General features: G+C 37.6%; 1 protein-coding gene across 8 annotated transcripts in view; it reads left to right on the forward strand.

Annotated features, from left to right (window-relative positions):
• EPC1 (enhancer of polycomb homolog 1) overlaps positions 1-7,914 on the forward strand; it is a 67,195-nt gene extending 59,281 nt beyond the window's left edge. For 4 of the 8 annotated variants that reach the window (XM_074832713.1, XM_074832723.1, XM_074832684.1 and 1 more), the window contains 5 exons: positions 4,026-4,144; positions 4,226-4,312; positions 4,967-5,108; positions 5,225-5,591; positions 6,574-7,914. In XM_074832713.1, coding sequence (XP_074688814.1) covers positions 4,026-4,144; positions 4,226-4,312; positions 4,967-5,108; positions 5,225-5,591; positions 6,574-6,646 — 788 coding nt within the window. In that variant the 3' untranslated portion in view covers positions 6,647-7,914. Of the gene's footprint in view, positions 1-4,025; positions 4,145-4,193; positions 4,313-4,966; positions 5,109-5,224; positions 5,592-6,573 lie in introns of those variants that run through there. The other 4 variants (XM_074832694.1, XM_074832703.1, XR_012624166.1 and 1 more) reach the window with 2 other exon arrangements.
• The last annotated feature ends 4,320 nt before the right edge of the window (positions 7,915-12,234 follow it).

A 12,234-nucleotide genomic window follows, 5' to 3' on the forward strand; every position in this document is an offset into this window, starting at 1 on the left:
AGTCTATAAACACTGCACTCCTGTCTAGGGCTGCTGAAGCAAGAATCTGGTTTAAAATCTCACCTGTTGTCTTTAACCATTGAATGTTATGTTTTGTCCCTTTTTTTAACTTGAAGCTGTTGTTCAGTTTTCTGATGCTTTACTAACTTATTTAAAGCCTTGAAGGTTTCTGGTAGTATCAGGAATATGTGTAGCTATGCTCTTCTGAGTTACCAGAGACATGGTTGCTGAATTAAGTGTACAGAAAAGATCTGGGCTTGCCTCTTGCCTGCTGTTTTTTTCCAGACAGATGAAGACCAGCGTATGAGGCAACTTCTACATTTACTGTTTTTCTCAGACACAGGTGAAAGATTTTCAGCTGTGCCCTTTCAGAATAAAAATGAGAGGAGGTAATAAAATTTCTGGAAGAAAGTTCTTAGGGACAGTGTAACTTTTTATAGAGAAAGTGATGTTAACAGGATACTAAGTTTGACACCTGTGCAATTGCATCCATTATGCTAGCTCTGCAGGCAAAAAAAAATGCTCTGCAAGCCATATAATTAATGCATTAATAGTGGCTACATTTTTACGGTCTGCCATGCGGTTGAAGTTGCTTTTTAAAAAAAGGTGGTTGACCTTAGACTAGCTCTTTGAGAAGGAGTGTGCCTGCAGATGTAGACGCACAGGCAGCACAGCTGTGATTTCACTGTGCTGAGCATATGTGTGATTTCCCCCAAAAGCCTTCCCTGATTCCAGTCACAGCTGTGTGCCACAGAAAATGAGCATGTAAGGTTAAATAGGTGGAAGTACTTTTAAACATTATTTTGTGCATGGGAATAATAGTTTTCAGAAGTGACAGTTGATAGTTTTCACAATCAATAGGCTTATTTTTTCAACTGAAGTGTAAGATAGACTGTACTCTTGAGAGCAGGAGGGGAAGAAACCTAGTGACAGTGTTAGCGAGCAAAATACCTGGTGGCTTTTAACAGAAGAGGAATAAAGTATGCTGTTCTAGTTTGCCGATCTTCAAAAGAAATAATGATTAATTCTGATTTGAATAGTTCGCAGTAGTAGTAATGCTTTCAATAAAACCTTCAATGTAGTGCTGCTTCAGTGTGGAGGGGGAAGAGCTAGATTATGTAATTACGATCTATAACCTCTTCTGGTACGTGAGCCTATCTGGATATGCTGGGAGTGGAAAAGGAATATCAGTAAGATTATTTTAGGAGGCTGCGGCTTGCAGCAGTCCTTTATGGGCAGTGTTGTGTTTCTAAACTGGATGCAACTCACTAATTCACAATCTCACGGTAAATCTCTTGATAGTGTTGTAAATAGTATTTTGAAATGTCTAGTAGGCTTTTACCTTTAAGGGAAGCAGCAAAAATGTTGCTGAATGTTTTAACCTAAATTGAAAAACCTGAAATAAATTGTTCTTGAGTGTATTTCAGATATGGTAGGTAAATAGCCATTTCCACTGCATTTTCGAGGTGGTGTCTGTAAGTGTGTTTAGATAATTGAGCAGAAGTAAGAGAAGCAGTTTGAATATAGATGAGGGTGCTGGTCATAGTGGGGTTTCTGTCACTTGTTTACTTTGACAGCTGTGTAACTTCATAGTGGTGGAAAGCTTACAGCTGTAAGGGTCACAGCCTGCTTAGAAAAAATGCACAGTTTGAAAAATGTAGTTCTTCTAAATGTTGCTTCCAGAAAGGGGGAGCACTTAAAGACTATCCTAATAATAGCTATCCTAAACAAACACAGCTTGTTTCAATAAACTTTATTTACCATTTTTCCAGAAGAAAACAATATTTTGGAGTTGGTTAAACCAATGTAGGTGGCTGTGCTTACTACAACTATTTCATAGTTAAAATCTAAAATACACTTAACACTTGAAAACTGAAACTAACTATTAATTTACTTAACTCAAATGGACAAAAGTGAGATGGTTATGATGGTGGAAGTTTTAACCTTAATTGAGTCAGAGGGTGGTATAACATACCCTTTTTTGTCCATTTTCCTCAGTCTGCAAATTGTCTTTATTTACATCACTTATGCAACCTATTCCTAAGTAATATATTTAGTGTCATATTGTAGAATAAAATACCTTACTAATACACAGAACTTTCAGTATTATTGATGCTATGTTGGCTAAACCATACCAATTCTACATTCTAGGGCTTTTAAAAAACATTTAATTAGTAAGTCATTACTAACTGATCAATATAAACAAAATACCTATCAGTACCAGAACAATACCTCATTTCCTCCCTCTGCTACTGCTGCTCAGCTTTCTACATGCTAATCTTTGTGTGTTAAAACTTTCTTGCTCTAACTTCTGTGTTTGGTGACAGTTTAAAAAAAAATCTAAAGGGCTTTTATATAAAGTAGAATTTAAATTTAAACAGCCAAGTCCTGAATATTTGGTCTATGAATTCTAGTTGTTTGGGGTTTTTTTTTTTTTAGTAAAGGCATTTGTGAATGGTGTTATTGCTAAGCTGTTTCCTTAGAAATAAGTTTAAAACCTTGAATAAATGAAGCAAGTTGAAATGAGATTTAACTGTGAGAGTATTGGGAAGTAATTTGTCACGGTAATATAAACAAGTGCTACATCCCTACTTGATGAAGAATCTTACTTAAATAAAAAAAAGTAACCTGAATATAACAGCTGAATAAAAATGTATAACCTCAATTGCTCAGGTAGCAAAGTGCTGCTAATAACTTAGTGCTATTTCAAGTACGTAATAGAAGGATTTGGAACAATGTTTTTTAAAAAAATACATATACCACAAATACACTGGAAAAATGCATGCTCAGCAGTGTTTGCTGTGTTTGTTTCTAAATATTAAGTCTTATTTTGGTTAGTCATTTTTATTGACTTGTTATTCAAATTTATACATAAGGTACAATTGCTCAGCAGAATCCTGTTGTATTCAGAAGTAGGAGATGATTACAGTTTTGATAAAGATTTCCTCCAGGCAAGCAAGCCTGAAGGAGTAGATTAACAAAAAAAAAAAAATTAAGAATTGCAATTTGTGAACAGGATTCAAGTGTGGTGGTGATTTGTTGCCAAACAGTAGTGGACTTCCACTGCATTCTAGGAAGTATGAATACTGTTTACAGCACTTGTTTGGAAGCATCTGTACAATCTGAAGATAAAAGTGAAGGAGAAGTCTGAAAGGTGTATCCTAGACTGAATTTTCAAGGGGATTCACATTCCATTCATTTTCAAAATGTAAATTTAAAAAAAAAAATATAAAAATCTTAACGTTTTATGACATTAATCAATGAGCTGATGACTCCCCACCCCTGAACCATGGGGCATCCCATTGTGAATCTGTACTAATAATGCTGGTTTTTATCAGTTTTATACTTGTGGACTAGCTGGAGAAAATTCTAGTTGACTTGTGATGCACTGATTACTGGGTCACCTTTCAAAGATTTTAGAGAAGGATGTAGTTCTAACAAATTCTGTATTGATGTAGTTGCTTGTACATGTGTGATTAAAACCCGCAAGAATACTGTGTTAGGATAGCCTGCACAGTTGTAAGCATGCCAAATTTAACGTTTTCAACTAAAATTAACAAACCTTAATTGTAGGTACTCACTACCTTCAAAACACTGTGAGGGCTGACAGCATTCAATTACCAAGTTTTGCATATAAACCTCCTTTACTAATAATGCAGATACTGTAGTTTCACAAACTGGAAACAGTGATGCCATCTCTACCTGCGATTTCTTTTTAATCTGTTATTGAGAAAGTTTTTGGTGGTTTTGTCTCCCTTTTTGGTATCTTGAGCTAAATGCAGTAGAGCAATAGAACCTATATACTAAAAAACAGCTTAAAAAGGGATGGCTTAATTTGAACAAAAATTTCTAGGAGGATGATAGCCTTTTTGCCATAAAGGTGCACTAAGGCTCTTAGGAATTTGCTGTGGTGTTTTTGTTTTGTTTTGTTTTTTTTTTTTTGTAGGATTATAAAATAGATGTGTTTATATACACAGCACCTACATATTTTGATATAGTATTTTCTCGTTTTATATTTTGTTCAGCATTTACAGCCGAACAATACCAGCAACATCAACAGCAACTGGCACTAATGCAGAAACAGCAGCTTGCACAAATTCATCAACAGCAAGCAAATAGTAATTCCTCTGCCAACACATCACAGGTGAGGGATTTGTCTGTGCTATGATTTATCCCTCATTGTTTCCCACCAGGGTTCATCTCTAATTGTCAACTGTTGCCATAGAACCTTGAAACTAACCAACAGGAAAGTGGCTTTCGCCTGAATCTACATCATAGCCATTCTGTAAAGTGTTTAGAAGGGACACTGCAGGTGAGTGTGGCAGGCATTGCCTCTGCTCCCTCTTAACAAAAAAAGATGGGTCAGTCAATTAATGAAATTTTCAAAGCCTTAGAAATACGAATTGCAGAAATCTCCAGCGATGTCATTATCCTCTTGATAGTGGGGGATTTTTAGAGCAGGATTTTTAGCTAATAACTAAAACTAAATCCTAAATATGTCTTCCCATACAGCTGTGGAAGTGTCTAATATTCATAAATGTAGTGATTACAGTGGTGACGGACATATAAAAAAGGCTCAAAAGTTGTTTGCAATCTGAACCTCTGAGTCTCTGAATTGGGTTTGGACTTTCATGAAAACAAGTTGACCTGTGAAACAACGTTGTTCCGTAGAACTTTGGAAATAAGTTTCTTTGTATTTTAAATAACTGTGGGGATTTTCTTCTCCGTTGTTATAATGAAGCTAAAAGTGCATGGAAAAAAAAACCCCACCACAGTTCAGATTTTAACTAGTTGTACCGAATGCTGACAATTTGGTCTGAGAGAATGACTGGGCCACCATTCTGATTTATATGTACGTTCTGATTTACATTTACATTGTACTAGTTTGTGTATAGCTTTAAAATGGGGAGAGTACTGACTTCTGGAAGCTTCAATCACATATATTTGCCACCATTGTTCTTTGTAGGGTTTTGTTTCCAAGACACTGGATTCTGTTAGTGCTCAATTTGCTGCTTCAGCTTTGGTTACATCAGAACAACTGATGGGATTCAAAATGAAGGATGATGTGGTGCTTGGAATTGGGGTGAATGGCATTCTTCAAGCCTCAGGTACGCAGCTGTTTGACAGAATTTGATCGTATCTTGATTTTTACAGTGGAGATATGTCTGTCTGGAGTTGAGTATTTTCTGAAAAATGAGTTTACTGTTTTGTTTTTCTTTTGCAGGAGTGTACAAGGGCTTACACCTCAGTAGTACTACACCTACAGCACTTGTCCATACAAGTTCATCATCAACAGCAGGTTCAGCCTTGTTACAGCCTTCAAATATAACGCAGACTTCAAGTTCCCACAGTGCACTGAGTCACCAAGTAACTGCTGCCAATTCTGCAACAACTCAGGTTCTGATTGGGAACAACATTCGATTAACTGTACCCTCATCAGTTGCCACTGTAAACTCTATTACCACACTCAATGCACGACATATACCTAGGACTTTAAGTGCTGTTCCATCATCTGCCTTAAAGCTGGCTGCAGCAACCAATTGTCAGGTGCCCAAGGTTCCAGCTTCATCCTCTGTGGATGCAGTACCAAGGTGGGTTTTTTTGTATCTTCTTCTTTTCCAGTCTTTATTTTGCTTGATAAATAGATTTATGGCAAATAAGAACAGTTGTATTAGAGCAGGCTGGCTTAAATTAACATTGTGTGTAATGGTGGTCAAAAAGGAATACTTGGGAAGGAATACAACAGACAGACTTTTACACTGATAGTTTTCCAGGATGTTCTACTAGCCACCAGATCAAAGGTAAATGTTAGCTCAAAAGTGAAATTTATGATCTCTTAGTACTATGCCATATAAAAATTCTCCACTGTTGAGTACGTTTTTTGGCTCTTACATTCTATGTGAAGGCTGGACTATTCCAAAAGTAAATGTGTGTTTGTCCTTAAAAGTAAGTCTGCCAGGAATGAATGACTGTAGGGTAGAGCTGGTCCAGCTGAGTTCAGAGATGTTTCTGGGATTTGAACACTGCAGACTTCAGAGGATGGATTATATTTTGTGTATCTCAAAATCTGAGAAGAGTATTTGTCACATTCTTTAGCTAGAATAACCATTTTAATTTCTAAATTACTATTCTTAAACTAATAAAGACAACAGAATTTAAGATACTTGGCTAGAAGATGAATTAAAAGAGGAAGTCAGTTCAGTGTTTCCTTAGGTAACTCCAGATTTTGTAACTAGTGAGTTAATCACCAACTTCTTTTAGTGCACATTTTTCACAAATCATCACAAATTTTGATGCTTAGAACACCTCTTTTTGCTTCCTATATATGACATGGTGGTTTATGGGGAGGTTTTGCAGCATGGCAAGCATTCAAAGTAGTCGTTGCTGGGAGTTAAGCAGACAATAAATATGGAAGTGTAAGATGGGTGTCTTTCACGTCTAGGTCTTTTTGCTTTTCAATTTAATGCCTTTGCTACATTTTAACAGCTCTCCAGTACTGAGGAACAGTTGTCTGTGGGATAGTTTTTGCTCTCTTTTCCAGTTTTGTTAATTCTCTTATTATTATTTCAACAGGGAAAACCATGAAACGGAGAAGCCAGCACTGAACAATATAGCGGACAATACAGTAGCAATGGAGGTGACGTAGTTTCTGTAGGAGTGAAACTGCAGCCTTGGGAACTTGTTTAGGTGCTATGCATCAGTAGCATTTTGAATGCAAGGGATGATGGAATGCCGCACATTGCGTTTCCATGGCAGCTGTGGGGACTTGACAGCAATGCACATCTCTCATGCTTTGGTTTTTCTTTTCTTACTGTTAATAGGAGAGAATCAACATCTGTAAATTAACAATACAGCAATTATCTGTACAGTACTGCATATTTGTAATACCCTTGTATATATGTTACTTGAATACAGAACTGTTCATTTGTGATGCTTTGCACTTGGGGTGGGGGGAGGGAGGGAAACAAACTGCAACAAAGTAAGAGTGTGAGATGTGAGATTGTATAGAGATGAAAAAGTGTCATCACATCCTGTGCATGGTGCGGAACCTGCTGTTTTATCTATTTATTGTGCCGTGTTTACAGTTTTTTGTACACTGTACCTTCATTGGTTCCTGTGCTGTAGTAAATGTGTTAGGTAGCTGTGGACTCCTTGGTATTTTGTAAATGGTATAACATAACTTGGTTCCCCTCTGGGTCCCTGAGTTTTCTGTGTATCATGTGAAAAATGGTGACATACATACAGAATTTTTTAAAAAGGCATCAGTTTAAAAATGGGGAATGTACTGTTTAATGGGGATCTTCCTGTTTGAGTATTGTAAGACAAGTAACAAGCTAATAATGAAGTCTGAATTCTCTCATCCTAGCTTGTCCGCAGGCATGTGGGCAGTTTCTGGTACTTAAAGCACTAAGGTTATGTTGCTGCTCCCCTCGTTAGTCCCATTTCCTTGCACACCAAAAAGTGTTAGTATGCAAATGGAGTCCTTACAACTGGAGTTTTTATGTTGTCTTGCCCTTTTTGAAGACATTGTATTTTTTTATTGTATAAGTGTTTTTAAGACTTCATTCTTTACTTGTTCTTAAGAAAAAGGATATAAGGGAGAAGAATGCAGTAATTGCTGTACGTGTATCATCATTCCAGTTTCTAAAACAGCCAGCTTTTTTCCTTTTAAGATTCTCCAGAAGGCTGCAAGGCCAGAACCACAACTATCGGGTGCCTTCCTTTGGAAATAATTGACCTCTCTTCTGTGAAGAGAATGGTACTTAACAGACTACTATTAGTGCTTTGTCAGTACCGAAGTCTGAATGCCCACTCCAATGGCATACATTATCCTTAAGGTTTTTAATCCCACCTGGAAAAATTGTGACAGAACTCTCACAAAATAAACCCAGGGCATTACATGTTGACAAAAAAGTGTGGTGGTGTTTTTTTTAATTAAAAGTTCTGTTATCATTCTTGCTTTTATGGAAAGGATTTGATCTTTTGGTGGTAGCTATCCTTAAAATGTAGAGAGGAAGTAATGGTTATATGGTGGCAGCTGCCAAGACTTCCACCCATAATGACACTAAAATAGTAGAAAAATACATATCTTTCTTGATACTTTTGTAGAAATTGTCCAGTTTGCTAGAAGGCTAATACACAAGTAGGAAGACAGTTACTGGTAAGATTTTTTTCAAAGTTCCCTGTCCAGAATCACAAATGGAAATGTGATTTTCTTATATATGCGTATCCTACCTACCACAGAAAAGTTGAAATTTTCTGATAAAGAGCATCGCATCCTTCTGATACAGCTTGCATGTCCTGATAAAAATGAGATTTCTCTTTCATAGAGCTATTATTTCATAAGAGCTGTTTTATGAGTTTGGTATCGACTGTTAAGCGGTAGGGGACAATATTTAATTGTTTACATCATTGGCCTGCCTTATCTCAAAAAACTTAGACCAGAAAGACTGAAGTATTTTTTTCACACGGCATCCAGTCAGGGTAAGAGTACACGTTTGCTGTGACCTTTTGTAAGAGAGGGCTGCTAGACCACTGCCTCTTTAATTGATAGGCACTTATTTGGGCTGTTCCCTCATCTTCTACAGAAGACTTGAACATACGGGAGAAGAGAGTGATGGGTAATTGTGTCATCTTGGTTTCAGGCAAAAAACCTGTTCCTTGCTGATAAAGTAGATCATGCTAATGCTTGATCAAAGATGTGTGGGAAGAGGTCATTGGTTCTAGGCCATCACTACTACTTGCCTTTCTCAGTGGTTAAAGGCCCAGATTAAGACCTAACACTGAAGCCTTGTGATATCTGTTTAAAAATGGATGACTTGTAGTTCCTTTCATTTCCTTACAGCCCTTCTGTTGCACTGGAAAATGAGATGCATCTCTTCCTCTTACCTTCTCCCTTGAAAACAGAAGGAACAGTTGCTGCTGTTCATAGTGTGACCACACAGCTGAAGAAAGGAAAGTTACATTGGCGAGGACCTTTTCTGGAAGGAAGTACAAGGTGCAGGACAGTGCCACTGAGTTCCAGATCATCAGTCTTACCTAGTGACTAGTTGCCATTTTCTTTGGAAAATTAAGGTTAAGGATGTGGCTGCCATCTGGGGGCTCTTTCTTGCATTGCTGGGAAGAAAATAAAAAACATACATGTCAAGTTTCTAAACACAGGAAAATTGGATTGCTACATAGGAAAAATTCTACATCCATGAAAAAATGAGCTAATAAATAATGCTGTCTGAAATGTGGAATTTGCATGAAAATGTAATGACTCATAAATGGACTATCCTAAATTCAGGGAGAGTTTTCTGAAGACATGATCTGTGAGGTACCACCAGATGCAGATAAACAAATGGCAGAATGAACAACTGGAGAAGTGGATTCCAGAAATACAGGTTGTCCACAGGCTATGGCTTAATACAGGTAGATTAGTTCATACAGAAAAACCACAAAACACTATCAACAGACAATGAAAGATTGCTGCCAGGAAAAGTAGTTCTGGAAGCAGGCTGTGTAAGCACTTGGATAACTAAAACTGCAAATACTCTTGTCCTCTGCTTAAGAGACAAGTGAGTCCAAACTGATGAAAATCTTGCAGATTAAAATTGTGTACTTTGCGATACTACTGGTTGCATTTTCACTGAGCATTTTATATTAACGTTTTCTACTTGTTTGCCTATGATAGCTCGCTACGGAGGATGGTCAGAAGTTTAACTTTGTTTTCCATGAGTGTGTCCTGGGGAGCGAGTGTGGTAGGCTTAATGGTATTTCAATAAGATTAACAAATCTGTTGCTTGTTTTATGAGAGAAGATAGTTAAATCAAGAGCACTGCTTTTTATTCTTTTTGTTTTTTTCAAAGGTTCACAAGAAGTAAATTAAAAAATCCCCAGGGGGAAGAAAGAGAGAATTAGAATGTCTATTAGGGAAGTAATTTACAGGAAATAGTTTCTTAACCGGTAATGGGGGAAAGCTAGGACTGAGTGAAGGAGCACTGACTGTGTTGATCTGTATCAGAAGGAAGAGGGAAGAATCAGCAACAAACCTGCATTTGTTTGTTCTGTTTAGATTCTCTATGAACTGCGGTAGATAAAGCGAGAAGTTATTCTAAAGTAAGTAGTAAGCTTCAGTAATCTACAAGAATGAGGCTCTAGGATAAAAATGTCCTAAGCAGTTGGTGAGCTAGGCCTGTTAGTGCTGATCCAGGTCATGCGGTTCAATTCTGTAAAAAAATAATTAAATAGTCCCAATGCTATAAGTACACCAGAGATACAAAAGTAGAGCAGCTCAACATGTTAGCCTGTTAGTGCAGTGGAGCTGGAACAAGAGTTGTTCAGAAGGCTCACTGGGAAGGTTTGCTTCTTGCAGAAACCTGCGTTACCTGATGCTAGTCCCGGGTAATTCGAACTCTGTGACTGTTGAGTTACTGAGTATGCAGCAGCTATAAAGGGAGGGCAGCAGTCGGGCTGACTTACAAGCTTGTTCCTCACCGTTAGGTGGCTGTCTAAAACAACAAAAGGTAAATGCTATTTCCTGGTTGAGATTTTTGGAGCAGTGCTAGAAACTTAGCTGCAACTCTTCAGTGTAATGGGCTATCTTTTGAAATTACTAAAGGATCTGTTTTAGCGTTAACTGTTCTTCCTTCCCCACATTGGGTTAGTGGGATGTGCCACATCCTCCTGTGCATCACGTGCTTACACATGCAACAGCAAACCCACCCACATTCTAAATTCCGTTTAAAACTGCTATAGTCTCTTTTCTCCTCTTTTAACACATCTGCTGAAGGAATCACACCCTGAAGACACTGGAAGAAAGAGGTATGTGCTTTCCCAGTGTGGAGAGCTCCTCAGTCAGAGCTGGAATTATTGCCGTGGTCAGGAATACAGGGAACAATTTCCATTCCAGTTTATAAATTGTGTGTTGACCTGAATCTAGGTATTGGCCATAACTGCCATTTAGGAAATGGTAGTAATAGGCAAGTTGGGAAGAAGCTAAAAATTGTAAAAGTGGGGGCTTTGTTGAAACTGTCAAAGCCCTATACTGCTTGTTTAAAACTAGTTTTACAATTTTTTTCTGTTTCATAGTAAAAGCGTTTTTAAATGTTTGCATACAGAAGTCATCCATCCTGGCCGTCTACCACTGAGCCTGTGACTTTCTGCTCGTAGTGACAGGCAAGCAGTCTCCAATCTTGCTGAAGGTTGACGATACAGATTTTTTAAAAAGGCATGTCCTTCTCAAATCTAGCATAAGTGCAAATGTTTACCTTCCCTTTTTGGAGATGTGATTGCATAGGTGTTTGCCGGTTGTAATTGCCTACCTTTCCATGGTTGACCCTGTGCTGTCAATAGCTAAGTAGTACTGTTAATGCTGCAGAGCTTACATGCTGTTTCCTGATTTTCCACTAATAGGATGCAATAATATAACAGTGATAAAAGGACATTATTTCCCTCTAGGTTTCACTGTGATTTCCATTTTCCTAGTGTCTATTTTAAGTGTTTAAGCAATTCAGTCCTATGTATTCAGTCCTATTCAGTGCTAACAGGCCTCCACTGATCACAGTACTGGACAATAAACATGAATAAAGTGTTTCAGTACCATTCAGCCAGAGATGATGCTTAGTGTGTTAAGAGTTCATTTTAAATCCCCATCTCATTTTGTTAGGTCCCTCCTGTAAAAGCAGCTATGGTTGGCTGGTTTTATATGGGAGAGTTGTCAGTGCCATGACCAGCATTTTTTTGATTCAATAGAAGACAGGTTTGATGAAAGATGTGAGGCATTTACAACAATCCTCTTTTCATCAACACTATCTCAGGTCTTCAGGAGTTATAAACCAGTGGCACTGGTACAGATAAAATCCTTTTCACTGAAGTCTGTAGACTTCCTATCCTTTCATTTGTGGTTTTTCAGTATATTGCCAGTGTAAATCAGTCTGTAGCTTCAGTAACACTTTCTCATGATAGTTTACATTCTTGAAAGATCATTTTATGAAGCAGAAACTGTAGTGAGGCAGCCAAACTAGTTAATAGGAGCAAACATCATCCATCTGCTAATGCTCTGGCCCAAAGCTGCTGTTGACTTCTCTTGCTACTGGGAGATAGTGCTTCCAGGGATGTCCCAATAAAGTTTTTATTCTTGAGATACTTGATTTAATAAGGTTTAATTTTCTATGTAGTGTGATTGTTGTAAAGATGCTTGTGAAAAGCAAACCCATATTAATGCAAAATTGTTTTAAAGTATCAAAACCC

This window comes from Strix aluco, chromosome 1 (genome assembly GCF_031877795.1).
Source record: "Strix aluco isolate bStrAlu1 chromosome 1, bStrAlu1.hap1, whole genome shotgun sequence".
NCBI classification, from domain to species: Eukaryota; Metazoa; Chordata; class Aves; order Strigiformes; family Strigidae; genus Strix; species Strix aluco.